This window comes from Lobosporangium transversale (genome assembly GCF_002105155.1).
Source record: "Lobosporangium transversale strain NRRL 3116 chromosome Unknown BCR41scaffold_17, whole genome shotgun sequence".
Classification (NCBI taxonomy): Eukaryota; Fungi; Mortierellomycota; class Mortierellomycetes; order Mortierellales; family Mortierellaceae; genus Lobosporangium; species Lobosporangium transversale.
The window spans coordinates 170,727-190,875 of record NW_019028995.1 but is presented as its reverse complement, the minus strand read 5'-3'; the positions used below and the strand labels follow the sequence as shown (position 1 = coordinate 190,875).

Below are 20,149 nucleotides of genomic sequence, written 5' to 3'. Positions count from 1 at the left end.
AAGGCGGAACCATGTCTTGGAGGGGGAAAAAAAAATAGAAAAAAAAAAGAAATAGAGCCAGAACCCTTGAGATTCGATACGACTGGGTTGCTGAAACCAGGGTCAAAGACCAAGAGTTTCCATCACTATAAATAGTGGGCAGTTAACGAATCAGTGAGATGTCTGGCGTCTCTTCGTATATCCCTCAGCAGCCATAGAAAAAGAAAAAGAAAATATAAAAAAAAGAAAAGACTCAGATGCTTGACAGAATCTTTTTAAAACCGGAGGGCTGAAACTTTTGCACAAGGTCAAAGACCTGCTCAAAAAGTTTCCCCACTATGGGTAGTGGCCAGTTCGAATCAGCAGAGCATCCGGCGTCCCTTCGTATATCCCTCAGCAGCCATAGAAAAAGAAAAAGAAAATATAAAAAAAAGAAAAGACTCAGATGCTTGACAGAATCTTTTTAAAACCGGAGGGCTGAAACTTTTGCACAAGGTCAAAGACCTGCTCAAAAAGTTTCCCCACTATGGGTAGTGGCCAGTTCGAATCAGCAGAACATCTGGCGTCTCCTTGTAACGACCTCCAAGGTCAAAAAAAAGAAAAGGGAGAAGGAAGCTGCGATGTTCTCATTGGATCGAAAGATTCCGCGTCTATTCATCGTAAGAAACCAGAGATTACTCACAAATAATTAGGAAGCGCAGGTAAATGATAAAAAAAAGATAGTCTATTACTTACTTGATGGAACTCTGTGAATTTGACGATCATCATGTTTGATTGTGTTGCGTGAGAGCTAGAGTGAAGGTAAGGAAGCAAAACATAGTGACGCATAACAGTTATTCAACGTCAAAGCCACTGACCTCTTCCGTCGCTCGGCGTGCAAATAGAGGACAGCGAGCCAAGCTTGCAAGTAGCGAACGACATCGGATTTAGAGTTGCTATTCAATACAATTCAATTTTCGCTTGAGTCTATTCAATCAATTTAAAAAATATAAGGTATCGTGACCAAATGAAACGGGCTATATTATATTTTATCGATCCCAAGAATTGGTGATGATCTGAAAGACTTTTCTATTTTGCATATCACTGCGGTTTGCCGGAGCAGATTGATTTAAGGTGCCCAAATTACTGCATCTGGAAGAGCCCATTTTCATCAAACTAGAATTTTATGTCTTTTGCACCAAATGTTTGTCTAACACTTTGACAAAGCATAAAAAACACCTTTCCATCGGCATCATCATAGCCAAAATGCTTATTGCCATCTTAAATAAAAAGAGTGGAGCAGCTGGTAGTCGAAACCAGTGCCTCTCCCATGCGAAGGGAGCGCTCTACCAAATGAGCTACAGCCCCGAACCTACGGCAAAAGCCTTCAAAAGGCATTTTTTTTTGAAGATCATTGATCTAGAGATTATATGGTTTAACAAAGGATTTCCCCGGATCCCAGGCGCCTTTGAGCAGTAGTTTACCACTCGTCAACGACAGGCCAGGTTCAGTTGAGGTAAAGTGAATCCGTGGTCATAGTAACAATACTGGCAGTGTGTTTGCTGATGACCCTGAGGGTCCTTGTTATCAAAAAAAAAAAAAAAAAAAAAAAAGCCAACTTTTACTGCGGCAGAAGAGGACTACATTTGGGGAACTCTGGAGATGCATATCGATGCCCAGGGGCCGGGTTCGAGTCCTGGTTAAGGCACATAAAGTGAAACAAACATGTGCCAGGTCAGGGATTTGCTTGAGTTTTTATACTTTCTCTCCGAGACAGCCTAGTGTTCTCCGCTAAGGCTAAGATCGTGGGTGCACTACCCTAAGTCGCCTGGCTGGCCACATGTCTTAGGTATATATTCCACCCCCCAGCCGAACCAGCGGTACATCTGGCAGCACATCCCCCCATCCACCCACTTGACTAGGACAGCGATGATCACAAAGTTTGACGGAGTCCAAAGTAGAAATTTCAGACCAATCCCGCAAGATTTGGGTCCACATGCCAGTGGATTTGATCGAATAGAAAAAAATTAAAAGTCGTCCTTAGCTAGAGTCGGCACGCCAGCCTCCGCGGCTTTTCACGGGCGCAACAGGCCACATCGGAAGGATGGACTTCGAGTACCGATCACGGTGTACATTGGTAGAGAAAAACATGGATACGAATTGGCTCTTCACAGCCATCCCGTGCGAACTTTGAGAGTTTCGCTTGTTTCATAGTTGAGGGCGATATCATTACTTTAGAGCGAGATTATGAAATAAAATTCCTCACCTCTGTGGGTTCTTGTTAACAGGAAAAAAAAAAAATGGAGATGCATATCGATGATGTGCGAGAAGTACGACGCCATGGTGATAGGAACGGCGATGATGAGGAAGAGAGAGAGCACACACCAGATTGGTTTGTGCAGGACATTTACCATGGACTTACGCCCAAGTCCATTGCTCAGAGTTGGAAAGTTGGCTTCAAGACAACAACAAGGATAGCTACATATATGGCAGGGCGCTTCGTCAAGGCCATAGAGGAATTCGGTCGTACAGAAATCTGGAACAAACGGTGTAAAGTCACCGTTGAATGGGAAAAGGCTCGCGGAATCACTGCTATGAGCAAACGCGCTAGAGGACGCAACTGTGTTGGGGAGCACAGACGTAGTAGCAATGATTTCCTTGTCCCTTCCCTCAGACAAAGACAGAAGCTGAATGTAAAAGAGATCTACAAGATCGCGGATGACCGAGTCCGGGACAGTTACCTTGGGAAAACCAAACTAGACGTGATGGAGCGGCTGGGTGGAATGAAGTTTTTGATAACTATGGATAGCGGATAATTTGTCACGTTGCGCGTAACAGGCCACATCGGTAAGGTGGATTTTGAGTACCAACCACGGCGGTCAGCGTTTATGAAATCATGAATGCAGCGGCTCTTGCCGTTTGCGCAGTAATATCTGTTTATTGACTATAGTTTCTGGAGCATTTTGTTCATAGAGTGTAAAAAATAAATCCCATGACCCTGGGCCTTGTTATCAAGAAAAAATAATAATAATAATCATGGATATTATAACTACGATATTGTCTCCCAAGAAAGTAGTTGGAATTACTTTTCAGTATACTACCTTGGTTAAATAGAAGTTTGGTCTGTCAAAGGCACACTACAGAGTTTTCTCTATCATTGACAGTTTTACAGCCTTCATCATTTCGGAGATGCTTAGGCTGAGGAACAAATTTTGACTACACTTCTACGACCCATTTGATGAGGGCCTAATTGATTATGCCATGACTGTTAGACGAAGCAGAGCATCGTCTTCCTGTGTCTTCAAGACATACACCTCCATTAGGTGCTCAGTACATGCAATGCAGTTCATATACTGGACGTGGTGTTGACATTTACTGGCTATCAATTGGTTACAACAAGCGCTATGCAAGGGCGACATGTGCCAGCTCAATGGAGTCATTACCGGCAACGACAAAGTTCTTGTACCTTGGTCTATCTTAAGGTTGCATCTTGGGATTAAGAAATCAACTCGGCATTGGTATAGAGACTTAACAGAGGCAATACGTGAGGTACACGACGTCCGCACCGGATATATCAATAACAGTGCCTGTGTGAGTATGATTTTACGCACCAGTTTGTCAACAGCTTGCATCAGGTAATGATCATCAAGTGCCACCTACCACTTACGACTCCAATGCTGACAGTGATGCTGAAGGACGCGTCACTAGAGGGCCCACTACGATGTCAGCTATTAGTGGCAGCAGACAAGTTCATGAGTAAAGAATTACAACAGAGAAAGCACCAATAATGGCGCAGCAATTGTCTGGTGGTATGTGCCTGGATGTAAAAAATAAAAAAAGTCTGGCCATGAAAAAATATAACCCCATTGCCTCCTTCAATTGGAGCACACGCAGTTTTGCGTACAGGCTTGCTCATGCTCCTAATCGCGAATAGGCCTTTAGCAAACGTTACCGAGGCATTGCGCTGCTTAGTTTGATCGGCAAATGGGGTCCTTTGTTCTGCACAACACGTTCAATCGCCTACCACATGATCCACAAACTCTCTGGTTACTTTGAGCAGCAGGTTACAGTGTTGATCTAAAAGCGATATGAAACTGAGCCACAAACGTGCGCCATATATACAAATTGGAGCGATGGATATACTTTATGATAGTTGATGTTTTTTACCCTTGAGCAATAAAGCACCGTGATAGGTATCGCCTAGGATCTTCGCTTGGCTCTGCCCGCCACAGACAGGGTTTTGTTGTCTAGCTTATTAGAATTGCGGTAATTGACAATCACAGGAAGGATGAGGTGATTCTTTTCTTTCACTGTGTGCTTTTGCGTCAACACAACGATGGGCTGTGGCAATAGTCGCGCAACACCTGGAAGGGGCCTACCAATGAGGCATAACTAGGCCTATGGGCACTGTAAAGCGGCCCATTTCAGTGAATGGGACGCATTCTATGCAAGTTTGTTTTTCAGTTTTATAGTGTTGAATGGCTAAGAAGACATGACATGAAAATAAAAGGTCGAGGGCAAATTTTCATGCGGTTCTCCGCTACTAACAAAAAACTAAAAGTTATATTCAGTTCCGGATGAACGTGAACATCTATCAAAAAGACAAATTTCTATGGAGTTAAAAATCTTCAACTTTGCATTTTTCTGGCTAAAAAAGTCTTTATCGTTAGAATTTTCTGAAGGTCCACCTCTTTTCTTGATGGAAACATGATTTTGGGAAGCTCCTTGCTATCATATACCATTTATACCGATAGTGGAGGGACTGAGAGATCATCACGGTCAGTTTATCCTTGGTTGGGAAGGCTAAGGATTATTTCCTTAATTAATTCCAGCTGTAGCTTCAGGTTAGGGCGCGAAGCAGTAGGAAGCAAATGTAAAGAGGAGAGCAATTTTTTAGTAATGTTCAATGGATCATTGAAGGCTAAAAGTATAATAAATGAAACCCTTCAAGCTGGGGGTCGCAGTGTTCACATGAACATGGGGGTTTACGATTTCATAGAAATCTACAGTACAGGAGTGCCGAATCCTTCCTGTAGCCAACACAGTGACAGACATAATACCAAGATATAGATCCATAATACTTTAGGGCATTTAGATATAGGGCTTAAAGTAGAAAAAATTTCGTGTGGCCGATTGTTTTAGGAAATAATATTATACAATTGCTATGGTACAAGTAGGAACTCAAGAAGAAGAAACCGAGGAAGAGAAGAGAAGAAAAAAGGCTTTAGTGCTGAGACGAAGATAAACTCAAGCCAGTGCCCTCTATCCCCATTTCCAAGTCTCTCATGCTCGCAGGCCGAGACGTAGTCGACCCATTTTTCATCCTGCTTTGGTGATTCTGAGTGCTCAGATAATTTCTGTGAATGGGTAACAGCAATGCCTTTTGTTTGCCCTCATATCTCCTGCAGTTGATGCCATTGTTATTGTTATTACCATTGTTCTCGGCCATAGACAATGGTGCATAAAAGTCTTCACGATTTCTGTAAAAAATGTAGTGTTGAGTTATAAAGACTAAGTCGAATAAGATGCTCAATAATCCAAGGCCAAACTTGACAGGATCACCCGAGATTCCTGACCAGTCACCAGATAGAGCAGCATCCAGGATCAATTGTGTGATACTGAGGACGCCTCCTGTAAAGTCTAGTAAGACGTTGTGAACGCTCCATCCAACTGTGGACTGGGCGGAATAATTGAGATAAACTTGAGGACAGTACTTAATAAAGCTGATGCCGAGTTTGATGTAGCTGAGATAGTAAAGCAAATCAATCCACTGAGATGATCGTATGGTAACGGAGTAAAGAACAATAAGCACACCAGATGTCGAGATGATCACGAGGAGCTTAGCAGGATTGGATATCTTCTGACTCTCATTGCGCTAAATAAGCAATTATTGAGACATGTGTTTTTTAGACCTTTGTTTTGTTTGTGATAGCGACATAATAGTATAGTTTGTTTTCTACATACCTTGTAGATGAATGTCTGAAAGAGAGTCAAAGAAGAAAGGATGAGAGCATGGACAGCAAAAAAGACGTCGTTGGCGCGAACCAAATTATCCTGCCCACCATTACGTTTCCTGTATTCTTCTTGGACCTCTGAGCTGAAGAAAAAGGTGAGATTGAAGATCTAATCGAGATTGAATTCAGGCAACATGCAGCGGTGGTATTGTGAGAGATGTGTCCTATTGAGAGCCATAAAAATGTGGGAGGCAGTAAAATAACATTCCCCAGTAACATACCGAATAACACAAGAAACCAAATACATTGAGGTAAATGAAGTCCAAAGACAATCCTTGCACGGACTTTCGTCTGTAATTTAGAATGGCTTGTGGATAAAAAGAGGCAGACCAGGCAATGAAATAAGCCCAGCCAATGAAATGAGAAATTAAGGATCCGAACCCTTGAGAGGAAGCGGTGTCAATGGTATTCATTATGTATGTGGAAGAAAAGAAAGTGTGAAATTAAAGGGTCAGTCAATGGTTCTATTTGTGTTTCTTCGTCGAGAACAGGTATGATTTGCAGAAAATGTAGGACAGCAGGGAAGAGGAGAGGAAAGAAGGCGATGCTAAAAATGAATCGTGAAGGAGAGAGAAGAGCGTCTTTGAGAAAAGTATCCTCGCGACATGGATTTGTCAGTTGGGCGAAGGCCAACTGCTCAATCACGCCATCTCTGTTTGGAAATCAAAATTATGACAAAATTGGACCTAGAAGGAGGGCACATGGTACCACGTGACCAATCCAAGGAGTGGCTTTCATCAACGCAAGTAAACAGTGGCAAACAACTGTCTTCAACCTTTCGGGTTTAGCCTGATTCCTTTGTGAAGCATTGGAAGTCAAATTCATATTCTTTTTTTATCTCATTTATTTTCTGACTACTCCACTCCACTCCACTCAAGACGAGGTTGAACGCTGAGCAAAGGATAATAATAGTTTCTACATGGCATCTACAGGGTTGTGGCAGCGTTGCGTCGCTGCATCCACTTTGGGAGCAGTAGCCTCCGTCAGGAATGGCAAGTTACACCAGCAACAAACTGTAGCAACTAACTTTGGTTCATTGGAATGTTTTACTCAGAGCTACGCACACAAATCCTAACAAAGTGGAATCCTGACAAAAAAAAAGAAAAAAAAGGTTTTCTAACTCTTGATTTTTTGTTTGATCCAACATGCTACAGTTATTAACAGATCATTTGCGACCACAGCAGTAGTTACTATGGCTCGTCAGCGCTCCGCAGTTCCTAATGTCGCCCGTGTTCCAGGACTGGATAGCCCTGCAGACCTGCACGATCTGGCTCAGATTCACCCTCTATTAGATCATTACCCTCGCAAGATGGATCAAAACGGCAACTTGGATCTGGAAACACCACGTCTGTGGCCATCAAATCCACCTCTGGATGACATGCTCAAATCTCAAGCAGACGATGATGTGGACGAGGCTTCACTTCCTCATGGCTTATCCAAAGACGATCTCAGAAAGTTTTTGAAGCGTGCATTGGTGGTTAAGCGCACATCTAATATGACTACTGCAGGCAAAGTCCCCAGTATGTATGCATTAGTTGTCGTCGGAAATGGTCAGGGCATTGCTGGATATGGCGAGGGCAAAGATGATGAGGCTGCCAGGGCTGTCAGGAAAGCTACCAATAGGGCCATGAGAAACTTGGTGGCCTTTGATCGCTATGATGATAGAACCATCTATCATGATATCGATCACAAATTCCACGCCACTAAGATCCAGTTCCGATCGCGTCCACCAGGTACATGATAATAAACCGTGCTGCACTGCTTATGAAAAGGGGACTGTGGTCAGCTCTGATATCCATTGTTTCTAATGTATGGTCCAATTATATTTCTCTCTTTATCATTACATCTTTTTAGGTTTTGGTAACCGCTGCAACCATTATATTCACGAAATTTGTTCATGTATTGGGATCCTGGATATTAGCGCCAAAGTCTGGGGCTCCCGTAATCCTATGAACGTCATTAAGGCGACTTTTGAGGCTCTTAGTCAGAAGCAGAAGTTACCCGAAGATATTGCCCGCGCGCGTGGCAAGCGTGTTGTTGATGTGCAGCACACCTATTATGGTGCTAGCGAGTAAACTCTTTCATATCTTGAGATCATAAGGAAGGGAAGCTGAAGCATGGATTAAACAGGATAAATGGATCATCATTTGTATAATATCTTATAGAGGTGCAGAGGAGGAAAGATCAGTAAAAGGCACATTTGTTTCTCCTCTTCCTTAACGAACGCTTTTTTTTTTTTTTTTTTTTTTTTTTATGTATTAATTCCTTTATAGCAGTAGTAAAGTGTTCTGCTCGATTGTTTATAATGCACTTGTTTTAAGAATATGGACTACTGGCCTTTCCTTTCTCCTATTCTTTCTCTTCATTCTCCCCTTTTACTTTTGCCTTTTCAACTTTCACAGTCTACATCCGGCATCTAAGAGCTGAACCTTGAGCTCTACATTTGAATCCCATTTTAATACACTGTTACCATTGCTTTTATTATTATGAAGTTGAAGGTGTAAAGATAGGCGGAGATACAATAGAAGAAGCAGTGACGGAGATGTCCTGCAGGGACGAAGATAAAGGAGTGATGGCAGCAATGGTTGGGGCTAGATCTTTAAGTCTGATAGCCCTGATAATTGGAATTTGCGCGGTTGCGGTCATCACTGATGTTGTCATCGCCATCTTGTCGGTCGCTGGAGTGGTTATTGCGAATGATCCTGCATTTATCATCATTGTAGGGACCGTAGATTTCTCTAGACGCGACTTTTCTCTTCCGAGATTAAGAAATGCAGCCCAAGGTGGCTGGCTTTTTTTTAACTGCCCCTAGATCATGTCATCCTCGTGCATATCTTCCTTCTGTAACGTCTTGGTTTGTCCTTCATTCTCTGTTGCTATCTTTTTGTTCTTCGATCGTTTTGGTCTCAAACTGAAGCCCATAGAGCTGGTAATATTCTAGGAATAACCCTTCTTTTAACCCAGTCAAGTGTCGTTCTAGTTCAGTGACCTTGGCTTTGAGAGTTGAATTTCCGACAGGAAATTTCTTGGCATTGATATTGGCATATTGCTTCAAGTTAGCATTTGTACCTGCAATTAGAGTTGACAGAAGTGGATATTGTCGAAATATCGCCTAGTGTTGTTATTTTATGCAAATATTCGAGCCTCTGATGCTCGAAAGTTTTTGTGGAGAAACGAATGTTGTTTCGCTATGGATACTGTTGTTGTAAAGGTAGTTCTTTTTATCATTCCCATTTCTAATTTTGTAATCAATGATACCAGATATCGCGAGGCGAAAAAGGTATTGTGAACTTATTTTTTGGCTCCATGGCACGTTGGGACGCTTTTGAAACATAAACTTTGGGTCACAAGATCAAATAAAAAAAAAAAAAAAATTGGCTCTACGACATAATGTTGGTGAGACATGAAAGAGATAGAGGCCCTTGCAGGGTAGTAATGCAAGCTCGTTGGATATCGTAAGGGTTTTTTTTTTTTTTTTTTTTTTTTTTTTTTAAAAAAAGATATTTTGATCGATATTATGCATTGAACCAAAAACAATAGAATAAAGGGAAGGCATTTAGTATCAAGTAGGAGGTATATCTTTGTGTCAGAGACGATCTTTAAAAAAAAGCGTTCTGCAAAAATAAATTTGTTTTTGTTGTCAACTATCTTTCCATTGGTATCTTCATCGACTTTCTACCACTAACTCGTTCTCCCCTCTTCATGATACAAATCTCAAGTCAACTAACTCAAGTTTGCCTTCATCACAGATCTGATCCATTGATGGATATGTAACTCCAATCATGCTTCTCCGACGACGGTCTCTCTTGGCTGACATTACTTCATTTCTCCTTTGAATATTTTCCCTATATTGATCCAATGCGCCTTCGAAACGTACGATCCATTCATCATATAAAAAGGCAGAGTCCGTGAACGCATAAAGCTTGTAATCCATATCTGTCAAATCAAATTCAGAAGCATTCGACATGTTCACGCCGTCTGAAGCGATTATCAATGAGAAACAGTTGGAGCTCACATCGACCTTGTCATAATCAGGAGGTTGCACGTCCAGTATATGGGCCAATCGAATCACAGCAATAGGATCGCGTTTCTGTTTTTGAAAGTCCCAAAGAGGATAAATTAATGTTCGGCTGTCGCTTATGAAAAAAAAAAAAAAAAAAAAAAAAAAAATAGTTCAAGTAAACCTAGTCAGCATTTTTACCAACTGATACTCCGCATCATAGAGCTTAAACGCGCTTCCTTGAAGAACCGCCCAATATCTCTTCCAAGACTGCATGTCGTTCAAAGAAAGATTGATGTTGTATTAGGAGCAATGTATTACAAACAATATAATCGCCATACATAGAAGCTCTCTTCCACTTACACCCATGCGCGACCCCCTGGTCATGACAGTCAAGTCACCTTCGTAGAGACAATCAGTCTCCCATCTCCTATCTTCGATCGGCTCTTGTAAGACATGAACACCAATCATGATCACTATCTCATAATCGGCTTTTTCCTTGTAGTGAACCTTGATTCCAGTAGGTTGGCTGCCCTCCGTAGAGACCACACGTTGCAATTTGTAGGTTCGGATGGATTTCTCCATGGACTCCAAAGGAAGAGATAAAGTTAGCCGGCCAAGATGCACGGTTTGTGTGCTGGAGAATCCAGCCATTGTGCCGAATTTAGTCGCCACAGGTGTACCCTTCACCTCAAGCTCGAGTTGGAATGGCTTATCTACATCACTGCAATAGAGTAATAAAGGACATATCGGTTCGGTTAGAATACCGTTCTATGAAGAATAATGTAATTAAAAAAAAAAAAAAAAAAAAAAAAAAAAAAAAGTACAATAAGAAGACTTCGTTCATGGTAGCAGTGTTGCCTGGGCTATCTTTAAAAGACCTTGAAGGGTGAGACATACGCTCCACACTGCCGATTCGCAGAATGCACTCGATGTCATGGATCTTTGAGCTCGCTCTGTTGGAGACCTGCATCACTACGTGTTCAACAAATATTAAAAGAACATCGGTGTCATATTCATCTTCCATGTTCAGCTGATATCGAACATAAATGGAGGAAAGAGGCGCTTACGCTTGACAAGAACAAGGCCAGTAGCTTCGTTGAGATTGTTGTATCCTGTCTTTGCAAAACTAGAGATTGTTTGCAATAAATGACACAACACAGAAGAGTGAGTTTTTTTTTTTTTTTTTTTTTTTTTTTTTTAAAAAAAAAAAACATAGACAGAGCAATCAAGTACCTACCTCAGCCTAGATGTTATGAGGTCATCTCTGCTATGAATAAGATGTCCCTCCATTGTATCCCAAGCTCTCCCTGACTTGAGTACGTTGTTGAATTGTGAAAGTCGCAGTTGTTGTGTAGATGCAGATCTCTTGTTATTCCCTTGGTTCAAACAGTCTCTCACCCATACTTGCCTATCCGGTGAGAACTGGTCTATAGAAGCGACTGACACAGGGCAATGGACCAGTGCAGGCTCTTCACTCAAGTCTGGGAAAATACGACCATGACTACCACCTCCACCTACTCCATGGTTACTCCCAAATACCCCAGGGCTCAATGGGCTTCTGAGAAAACTGCTTGCGCGGCTACGTCTGCCAAGAGATTGAGATTGAAATTGTTGTTGACTACATCCTGCTAATCCAAGATTACTGCCGTTTGAGGAGGTAAACGAATGATTATCATCATATGAGGTTTTACTGATAGTAGAGAGTGAGAAGTTGTGAAGCGAAACACAATCAGAGGCAGAGTTTGATCGGCTTTTGGAAGAAAAGCGATCGCTGCTGCCGCTATAATCCTTCAAACTGTTAGGCGTCCCTATAGTTAGCGCCGGCAAACCCGAGGGCTTTTTCTTGCCGATTATGCCCTGATCTTCGCCATTACCAATCGTTACTGGCTTCTTTGTCTTTTTGTTAAGATAATTGACAGGTACGACCAACGCCTCTTGCAGGTCCTTACTAAAGCGTTTGAAGGTATCGTTCTGCATGATGCCCTTTTCACTTTGGAGGGAGCAATCAAATCTGCGAAAATGAAAGTGTCCGATACCGGTATATTGAGATGACCTACAAGACTGAGCGCAGTTGAGGTAGGCAATAGTGAGCGAAAAGGAGAAAAGGATAGGGTATAATGTAGACGAAGCGACAGTAAATGGTAGGGGAAAAGATGAAGAAGTGATATTCAAAAAATAATTTCGAATGCCAAGGGTATATCAAATACCAAAAAAAAAAAAAAAAAAAAAAAAAAAAAAAAAGAAGAAAAGAAGAATAACAAGAATAAAATGAATATCAAAAGGACTTTGGTCGATTTGCGTTTATTCAATGATCGATCGAACAAAAGAGCAGACAAAGAAATGAATGAACAATGCAATATAAACTCATACCATATTTCGTTCTCATCCATCCTGATATGGCTCCTTCCTTTCCATGCCGTGCAGAAGAGACCTAAGGCAAAAGAAAAAAGAAAAAAGGAAACCACGACATAAGCTTCGGCATTTCGGTTTGAGTGGGAGAAAATGATAGCATCAGCACGATAGAGCAATATGCAAAAGAACGACATGATAGAGAGCGTGTCTACAGAACATCTACATGCACTGATGTCGTTACAAAGCTTAGATATGCAGCTTTATTCTACTATGGATATATTGCTTTAATAACCGTATATTCTCTAGACTCCCTCAAAAATAAGCAGCGACCGTTAGACCCGTTGTATTGGATTGAAATGAAAACTTGAAAATGGTAGCTATTTCTATGTTTTTATTATTATTATTATTATTTTATTTCTTAGATACTGACAAAACCATGCGTTTAGAATGATATAATTCAGGACATGCAAAAATATTAGATATACCTGCATATTGGGATATTTCAGGAATGAGGAAGTTGCGAGCCCAGCAATGCCCTACCTTGGAGGCAGTTTAGTCCCAGTATCCGTCTGAATTACAATAATTGTGGCTTATAAGTATACCAATCTACTCTGGACAACACACTGCAAACATCGCAGCTCTAAAAAACATGCATAAGTGCTGGTCCTTAGAAAACACTGCTACCTATATTATTACTGCTATTGTTGTTTTAGCACGCGAGGAATAGATAGTCATTATAATTTGGTGTCTTGACGTCCCAATCCATCTAAAGTGGTCGAACAAAATAAAATTAATTATTGTATTAGTCAGAAACCACTGTTGAGTAAAAATCGTATTATCACACACCAAGAGAAAAAAACAGCGAGTTGAATTGATACCTGACAAACGGGGTCGTGGAGGCCCGCTTACACTTAGCGATCGTCCGTTGGCTGTACTATCCCCTGATGGTCCTCCATTCACGCTTCCCTTCAACCCTGGCTGGTTCCCACCCACAGCCCCAGCGGGTGATCCAGGGGGCGGCGGAGGGCCTGGATGATGCCGAAGGTTTTGTTGCTCCAGTAGTAAATAGTGCATCTGCATCCGAAGGCCATGACAAACAGCCCGCAGACTCTGAACCTCCTCCTGTATCCGCATGCTCTCTGTCATGATGGCCATGTTCTGCTTAAGCTCCAGTGAGGCTAGGCCAGCCGTAAGCGTCTCTATCTCTGACCGGATGCGCTCGTTCTCCGAGATCAATAGCTCGTGGGCCTCTGCAGCATTCCCAGGCGTCATAACGCCACCCGCTCCAGCGCCGCTGGACATCATGGACTCGGCTCCGATACTGTTGTTCCTGTTCATAGTACTTGCTCTTTGCCTTTCCATTTCCATCTCATTATCAACACCATTAACACTAACTAGATCATACGACTCACGCCTATCTATCCGTGGTGAAAATTGAGGCCGGTGTTGGTACTGGTGGTAGTTCATATCCATGAATCCTCCAAGCGTCCCAAAGGAGATTCCGCCGCCACTATTGTTAATATTTGAGCCTGCAGCCTGTTCTTGCTCCTGTTCCGCGATCAGCTGGAGCGACTCTTGAATCTGCCCAACCTGGTCGCGCAGTTGTTGTACCTGCGGTCTCAAGTCGTGAAAAATCCCTCTCAGATGTTGATTTTCCTGTTCTAGTGCCTCCATTTTTGACTTTGATAATTCTAAAAACCCGCGAATAGCTTCATAAGGGCATTGAGGAATGTGGATTGCTTCCAAATCAAATCGAGGGCCTTTCCATGGACAGCCGAATTCTGAAAGCGTGCAGGGAATGATTTGTTGTGGACATGTTTTAATATGCTCCAGATGTCGAAGTCGTGCCCGAGTTGTTTCGCAATGTGGACAGGTCACACTCTCGGCTGGGCAAGTCTTGTGGTGCTCCTATTTATCAATATACAAATACACATTGAGTAGGCAAAAGGCTGCAGGTCCAAGCAATGTAGTCCAACTGATGCTAGAATATCAATAACAACAACAGCCCACAAAAAAAGGTAGTCCCCACCATTCATTCGCCCTTTGTTTGTATTTATCTTTTTTTTTTTTTTTTTTTAAATAAAAAAAATACTTACTGAGAGTTGCGATTTCATGACCTTTGTATTGCACATCAAACAATCTACTCGTTTATAAGGACAGCTTTCCATATGCTCTGAGAGATCTTTCTTAAGTATTTTTTTACGACACTCTTCCACACGACATAATGTTCCAATGTAAACGCAGTCATCCTTGAGATGCTGACCAATCTGGATCCTTTGGCAAGTGTGATTGCAGCCAAGTTCTTTGTGTGGACAATACACCAACAGTTCGTCACAAATTCTAGACAGTGCAATCACTTCATACAACATTGCAGGATCAATCTTTGTTCGGCAGAGAGGACAGCCATTACGGACTTCTAGCGCTTGGAGAATACAGGCACGGCAAAATGTGTGCCTTTGTGGCCGTATGGTTTGTATTATGATGCCTGAACGTTAATATATGGCTGCCGTGTGAAAAATAAAAAGATGTAAAATTTTTTTTGTTTGTGTAGGATAAAAAGCCAAACAAGATGAAAAGATGGGATGTCTAACTTACCCACAGGGCGCACTAACAGGCTCTGTGAAGTACTCGCAGCAGACAGAGCACTGGAGACTAGTCTGCGTGGGCTCGACATACTGAAGACCGCGCGGATCATACAGAGCCTCTTCTGTCAACGTGGCCGAAAAAGATATTGGCAGGTCTTTCGTTTCATTGTAGTTGGTAGTATTGCTACTACCGCTGTTGTTGTTGCTACTGCCGTTATTGCTGCTATCGATGTTACTATTGTTCCTGTACACACTGCCGGTTGCTGCCATGGTGAAGTGGAATTGAAGTAGAATGTTTGTTCATGCAAAGAGATGCCATTAGGAAAATAAGAATAAAACGAACATTCGGCCCATCGAAGCCGAGCAGTCACTGAGTTTTCTTTTGATTTTGTTTTAATTGCTTAATTCAACAAATGTCCTAATATCCTTGTTCACTTTACCACGTGACGAAACTGCATGAAAGAACTCATATCGATCTTTTATTGCTTTGAACCATTTTGAGATGTTCTATAGAAACATAAGACATATCACAGCACTGGTATGCTTTGCATCGCGTTTCTTTTGTGATCACTCTAGATACCAATTCTCAAACGCGTTGGTACTTCTATTATTACGACATCACACATTTATTGTGGTTTAGTGTACCATGTTGTATTCCATTTGCATGCTTTTGTAGACTGGTGCCCACTATCAAACTCACACAAATATACACACGCACACACCAAGCGAACTAAACCCCCTTCTCTCTCTTCTGCTCTCTCATCCATCCACGAGGCGCTGTACAAGATCATCAGCAAGGAGAGGATGATTAAATGGCTTTCACTCCAAGCAATAAACACAACCAATAGCGTCCCCCTATCCCCCCATTGATGCCAGGATCAGTGTGCCAACGAATGTCTCTGCTTTAACGCAAATGAACTAGAGCTGTTGCGGCAAAGAGCAACATCTGAATCCATTCTCTGATTAACAAAAAAAAAGGGTCTTTTTCGTTGTTATTGCTTGACAAGGATTTAATCACCTTCTGTTTCAAAACCAGTTCCTACACATCTTTACTGTTTTCTATCAACCAAGCAAAATACTGAAATTTCTAACAGGGCAAGAGCCGACCGTGGCGGAGCCACGGGGTTGCGGTTCATTATTCTTTATATATATTTTTACATGCTGCAACTTGTTTTAGTCCCCATCATCCACCACTTGCTATCATTTGCAAAATATCTTAGGACGACTTCCAGGCAACATAGAATTGAGCCAACGCTGCAATCCCTCCAAAGATACCGACACCAACATCAGGGAAGCTGCTCTTCTCCAAACTCCAATGGACTGTTAAGGGCAAATATCCAGTGTTGATCACAGTATTAATCAAAATACCCTTCTTCTCTGCCTTTAATGCCGCTAATTCCCTCTTATACTCTGTCTTGTCCACAGGCTCGCCTGTCTCCCTGGCCTTGGCATCAGCAGCCTTGATGTTTGCACGAGTTGACTGTAGGCGAACCTTATACAGACGGTACTCCTCCGCCAAGTGTGCAAATTGTAACACAACATAGGCTGCCCAGAAGCGGCAGGACCAGATTGCGATCTTGTTGGTCTTTTCCATCGAAATCGGGATCACTTCATGTGCTCCCAGCCAATAAATGTGTTCGAGAGGATAATAAATTAAGTTGCAAATGTTTTGAAGGCGGTCAATAAGCAAGAGCAAAGGGCTAGAGGAAGGTGTGCTGTCGACATATTGCATCCACTGAATCAATGGCAAGAGACCTGAAACAATAAAAAAAAAAGAAATGTCAGCTTATTTAGCTTATATGAGGGAAGAAAAAAAAAAAAAAAAGACGAACCATAGTAACGGAGAAGGACACGGAAGTCCGAAATGGGTCCAGACAGGTTCTTGATACGCTGAGCTGTTGATTCACGACCACGTTTCAAAAAGTACCAAACAAAGATTTTGGAAAAGTATTGTACAACCTAAAGACAAAAGCTTATTGATGTTGAGTGCTACAATTCTAAAGCCTTTTCATCGTTGCTCCTGAGTAAGAGACTGAGAAAGTGAAGGGAAAACGAGCAACATATGCTGGATGGGTCGGGGAAACACGGTTGCCTTTTTTTTGTTAAGGTCATATAATAACGAGAACAAAAAATGCAAAAGAGCTGAAAGTGATTAATTTGCCCGCAAATTTATATTTATCAAGGAAAGATCACAGCCACTCTTCCAACATTGGGATCAGTTTAGTATGACCAGTCATCATGTGCAGTTAACAACAGATACAACTGTGGTATGATGATTTATCAATCACTTTTTTTTTTTTTTTTTCCCAGCAGCTACTGAGTATCGATATGCGTCGAAATTTGAATATCTTCCTCTCCAAGTATGCTATCCTGACTGTGCTTATAGTCACTCAAGTTCCTGTTCAAATGTGCTTAGGCAACCTGCTTTCATGGTCTGTGCAAATGACGCAAACTCTATCCACTTTCTTCCTCTCTCTCTCTCTCTTTTTTTCCTTTGCCAATAGATGATCGTCTGGGATGTATATTTGTATTGATGAAATAATGTATGTAAATATGCACTGTACCATGAGGGTCTTATCGGTGCCTCGAACTTGATTCAAGAAACGGACTGTGTGGTCAAGAGTCTCGCTTTTCGGAAACAATTTCCCGAGCGCAAGGATCGAGGGTGATTCTTTTCGAAGAACTGGAGTGTGAACCTGTTCAGCCGAGTCGACCTCTTGTTTAGATGCAGCTACCATTGTTCAATGTATTATTTTTTTTATTAAATGAATCTGTAATGAATAAGTTGGTGTCAGTGATGTGTGGGGAAGAAAGAAGGAAAAAAAGTGAAATTGGTCGGAGGTTCACTGGTGGACCAACTTCTCCGGCCGAATCAGGATAATGGCCGACACGTGAGAATGCATACAAATGTCAAATGCCAATTCTCTTCGCTTGGCACAGTTACGCTCAGATCAGTCTTATCTTTATTTTACTGTCTTTATTAAGGCAAATCATACAACTAAGGCATGAAATCCAGACATGAGCTCACTTCATGGATGAGATGCGACAGTTGTAGTTGTCGGCTGTATCATGGAGACATTATCATTAGCAATCATAATGCTGCTATTATTGTTATTGTTACTATTGATGTTGCTGCCATTGTTATCAGCCACCGTTGTCATGGTAGCAGTCGTTTGCGCGCTGCTCATGCTGTCTTGACCGTTTGGCCCTTGAGCTTGTTGTGTTGATGAAACTGACGGATGAATGTTGTTGAATTGGGCAGAGGTATTCATCGTTACAACCCCAACTTTGTACTCCAGAAATCGCTTCTGGAGTTCAGGGCACAGCTCCACAAGTACACGACGGGTAGAAAAGCGGTAGAGTGTTGCCATATCTGTTACCAGCAGGCACTGTTTGATCTCGAGGACTGCCAAGTTTGGACAAAGCTGCATCAACGCACGGACTGATGCACTTGTCAGCATGGGACAACTATTGAGCGAGATGCTAAATGAATATAGAAAAATATCGATTAGATAAATATTCATCTTAACTCAATTCATATAACAACATTATTGCTAAAGTAAATAAGAGTTATACCGGTGAAGGCCAGAGCGTGAGTAACGTGCAATGTCAATAACTGCATCGTCTGTCATAGCACACCCTGCCAATCCTAAGGTGTTCAAGTTTGTGTTCTTCGCAATCTCCACGATGCTTTTTCCTGTCACTTTTGAAGCCGCACTCACTCGTCCTACGTTCAAGTGCCAGAGCTCAGAACAATGTCTCGCTACCAGAACTAGCGATTCATCCGACACATTTGAACATGCACGCAAATCCAAGTGTTTCATTCGAGGGCAATGTAACGCAATCTGACTTATCCCTTGATCCGTCACTTTAGCACATCCGGGCATCAGCAATTGCTGAAGTCTTGGACAGTTTTCAGCTATGGCCGCCACAGTCACATCCGTCAGTTTCTCACATATGTAAAATTCCAGAATCTGAAGATTATGGAACCAGCTAGTCAGAGGCATGATATCCTGATCTTCAATCAACTTCAGCTTGTGCAACACAATCTTCTTAACTGCCATAGCTCGCTCGTGAAGGCGCCTTTGCATCGCTTCAGGAGCCATGATTGATTCTGTTAGCTGATGCTTCTGTCTATATTGGATGCTTTCGTGTCTCTGCCGTCTATGGGTGCCCTGCTGCTGCCGTATACGATCCTTATCATCAATCTCTGTTAGCTGGATTTGTTGTTGTTGTACCGAGTAATTGGTCTTCTCTGGACTTACTCCTCCTTTTCCCTCTGTCCGCTTCAATAGATCGATAAAACATCCCAATTTGGTAGGGGTTTTGAATCGAATCTCGTGCCACAATGTCTTCTGTGCAACCAAGTACCATTGTTTTGAGACCAGCATACAGTTATAGATCTCGCGCTGTGAATATTCCTCTTGTGGAGTAAAATCCACCACAAACTGGAAAATAAGATGCAAAATCTCTGGTAGTTGAATCGGTGAAAGGCGATGAAGATGCTCTTGTTGCTGTTCGATCAAAGGCGACGACACATGATCAACCATACTGTCACTATTATTTTTAAGCAACAGACTATTGTCCCCGTCTGAAAGTAAACCTTGACAACGGAGTTGATGCAGATGTTGTAGACGTCGGACTGTCTGACGTTTCATGCTCTTTTCCTCACGATGGCGATGAAGCTCCAATTCCATCTCTGTAGTTAACATGGCGTCGTGGGTCGCATAATAGTTATTTTGGCTTTCTTGGTCTTGTTCTTTATCGGAATAATCATGGTCATACTCGTGTTCATTATTATTTTCATCACCAAGAACCGCATCCAGATCCATCTTTCCGCCATCACCTTCGTACTCTTCTTCATCATTCCCTTCATTTGGCTTTTCAGACAGATGGAGGTTGATATCTGTTAAATTAACCGCAGTTTCTTGTGATTTAGTTGAAAATGCAGACCCACGACGAGAATAGGAGCCACTGGCGCTGACACCGACAACTGCCATAGACTTGAAAAAACGTTTCATGATGTCATGTTGATGATTAACGGTCGGAGACGACATATACCCATGGCCCGTAAAGTGCTGTCGATATTGCTGATGGTTTGTAGTGAAACCGGGATGCTTGCTGTTCCTCCCAAGGTCATAGTGGATGCTTTCTCCTCCAATACTGCTGGTCACAGAGGATCGCCTGCTTCCTGTTCTCTCAGTAGATACACTACTACTGTTTCTGCTACTGCTGTT

General features: G+C 42.1%; 6 protein-coding genes across 6 annotated transcripts; 1 reads left to right on the top strand and 5 right to left on the bottom strand.

Annotated features, from left to right (window-relative positions):
- Window positions 1–5,124: 5,124 nt before the first annotated feature.
- Window positions 5,125–6,548, bottom strand: BCR41DRAFT_322183 (PQ loop repeat-domain-containing protein). The gene is made up of 3 exons (XM_022021466.1): window positions 6,194–6,548; window positions 5,923–6,081; window positions 5,125–5,833 (listed from the first exon to the last, which is right to left on the bottom strand). The coding sequence occupies exons 1-3, from the start codon at window positions 6,383–6,385 to the stop codon at window positions 5,183–5,185; spliced, it is 1,002 nt and encodes a 333-aa protein (XP_021881604.1). The 5' UTR covers window positions 6,386–6,548; the 3' UTR covers window positions 5,125–5,182.
- A 919-nt stretch (window positions 6,549–7,467) lies between these two features.
- On the top strand, window positions 7,468–8,047 carry BCR41DRAFT_305434 (ribosomal protein S5 domain 2-type protein; the record flags this gene model as incomplete). Its single annotated transcript, XM_022020794.1, has 2 exons — window positions 7,468–7,705; window positions 7,827–8,047. 2 exons carry the CDS (start codon window positions 7,468–7,470, stop codon window positions 8,045–8,047), a joined length of 459 nt encoding a protein of 152 aa, XP_021881603.1.
- A 409-nt stretch (window positions 8,048–8,456) lies between these two features.
- Window positions 8,457–11,952, bottom strand: BCR41DRAFT_395945 (hypothetical protein; the record flags this gene model as incomplete). Its single annotated transcript, XM_022028766.1, has 8 exons — window positions 8,457–8,727; window positions 8,885–9,041; window positions 9,720–10,062; window positions 10,174–10,242; window positions 10,336–10,696; window positions 10,800–10,947; window positions 11,043–11,101; window positions 11,213–11,952. 8 exons carry the CDS (start codon window positions 11,950–11,952, stop codon window positions 8,457–8,459), a joined length of 2,148 nt encoding a protein of 715 aa, XP_021881602.1.
- Window positions 11,953–12,811: 859 nt separating this feature from the next.
- BCR41DRAFT_322178 (hypothetical protein) lies at window positions 12,812–15,211 on the bottom strand. Its single transcript, XM_022021465.1, has 4 exons — window positions 14,923–15,211; window positions 14,544–14,781; window positions 13,206–14,235; window positions 12,812–13,093 (listed from the first exon to the last, which is right to left on the bottom strand). The coding sequence occupies exons 1-4, from the start codon at window positions 15,180–15,182 to the stop codon at window positions 13,062–13,064; spliced, it is 1,560 nt and encodes a 519-aa protein (XP_021881601.1). The 5' UTR covers window positions 15,183–15,211; the 3' UTR covers window positions 12,812–13,061.
- Window positions 15,212–16,004: 793 nt separating this feature from the next.
- Window positions 16,005–17,716, bottom strand: BCR41DRAFT_352924 (peroxisomal biogenesis factor 11). The gene is made up of 3 exons (XM_022024043.1): window positions 17,477–17,716; window positions 16,745–16,871; window positions 16,005–16,667 (listed from the first exon to the last, which is right to left on the bottom strand). The coding sequence occupies exons 1-3, from the start codon at window positions 17,648–17,650 to the stop codon at window positions 16,129–16,131; spliced, it is 840 nt and encodes a 279-aa protein (XP_021881600.1). The 5' UTR covers window positions 17,651–17,716; the 3' UTR covers window positions 16,005–16,128.
- Window positions 17,717–17,941: 225 nt separating this feature from the next.
- BCR41DRAFT_370458 (hypothetical protein) lies at window positions 17,942–19,933 on the bottom strand (the record flags this gene model as incomplete). The annotated part of the gene is made up of 2 exons (XM_022026536.1): window positions 17,942–18,395; window positions 18,489–19,933. The coding sequence occupies 2 exons, from the start codon at window positions 19,931–19,933 to the stop codon at window positions 17,942–17,944; spliced, it is 1,899 nt and encodes a 632-aa protein (XP_021881599.1).
- Window positions 19,934–20,149: the final 216 nt, after the last annotated feature.

What these genes read in the sequence shown, in the direction of transcription:
- BCR41DRAFT_322178 (XM_022021465.1), bottom strand. Translation starts at nt 15,182, where the DNA reads ATGGCAGCAACCGGCAGTGTGTACAGGAACAATAGTAACATCGATAGC. An exon ending in CCTGTTAGTGCGCCCTGTGG is followed by an intron (nt 14,782 to 14,922) that starts GTAAGTTAGACA and finishes ACGGCCACAAAG; the next exon opens with GCACACATTTTGCCGTGCCT. An exon ending in TCCACGACCCCGTTTGTCAG is followed by an intron (nt 13,094 to 13,205) that starts GTATCAATTCAA and finishes CGACCACTTTAG; the next exon opens with ATGGATTGGGACGTCAAGAC.
- BCR41DRAFT_352924 (XM_022024043.1), bottom strand. Translation starts at nt 17,650, where the DNA reads ATGGTAGCTGCATCTAAACAAGAGGTCGACTCGGCTGAACAGGTTCAC. An exon ending in GCACCGATAAGACCCTCATG is followed by an intron (nt 16,872 to 17,476) that starts GTACAGTGCATA and finishes TTTTGTCTTTAG; the next exon opens with GTTGTACAATACTTTTCCAA. An exon ending in TGTCCTTCTCCGTTACTATG is followed by an intron (nt 16,668 to 16,744) that starts GTTCGTCTTTTT and finishes TTATTGTTTCAG; the next exon opens with GTCTCTTGCCATTGATTCAG.
- BCR41DRAFT_322183 (XM_022021466.1), bottom strand. Translation starts at nt 6,385, where the DNA reads ATGAATACCATTGACACCGCTTCCTCTCAAGGGTTCGGATCCTTAATT. An exon ending in TTGGTTTCTTGTGTTATTCG is followed by an intron (nt 6,082 to 6,193) that starts GTATGTTACTGG and finishes AATCTCGATTAG; the next exon opens with ATCTTCAATCTCACCTTTTT. An exon ending in TTCAGACATTCATCTACAAG is followed by an intron (nt 5,834 to 5,922) that starts GTATGTAGAAAA and finishes TTGCTTATTTAG; the next exon opens with CGCAATGAGAGTCAGAAGAT.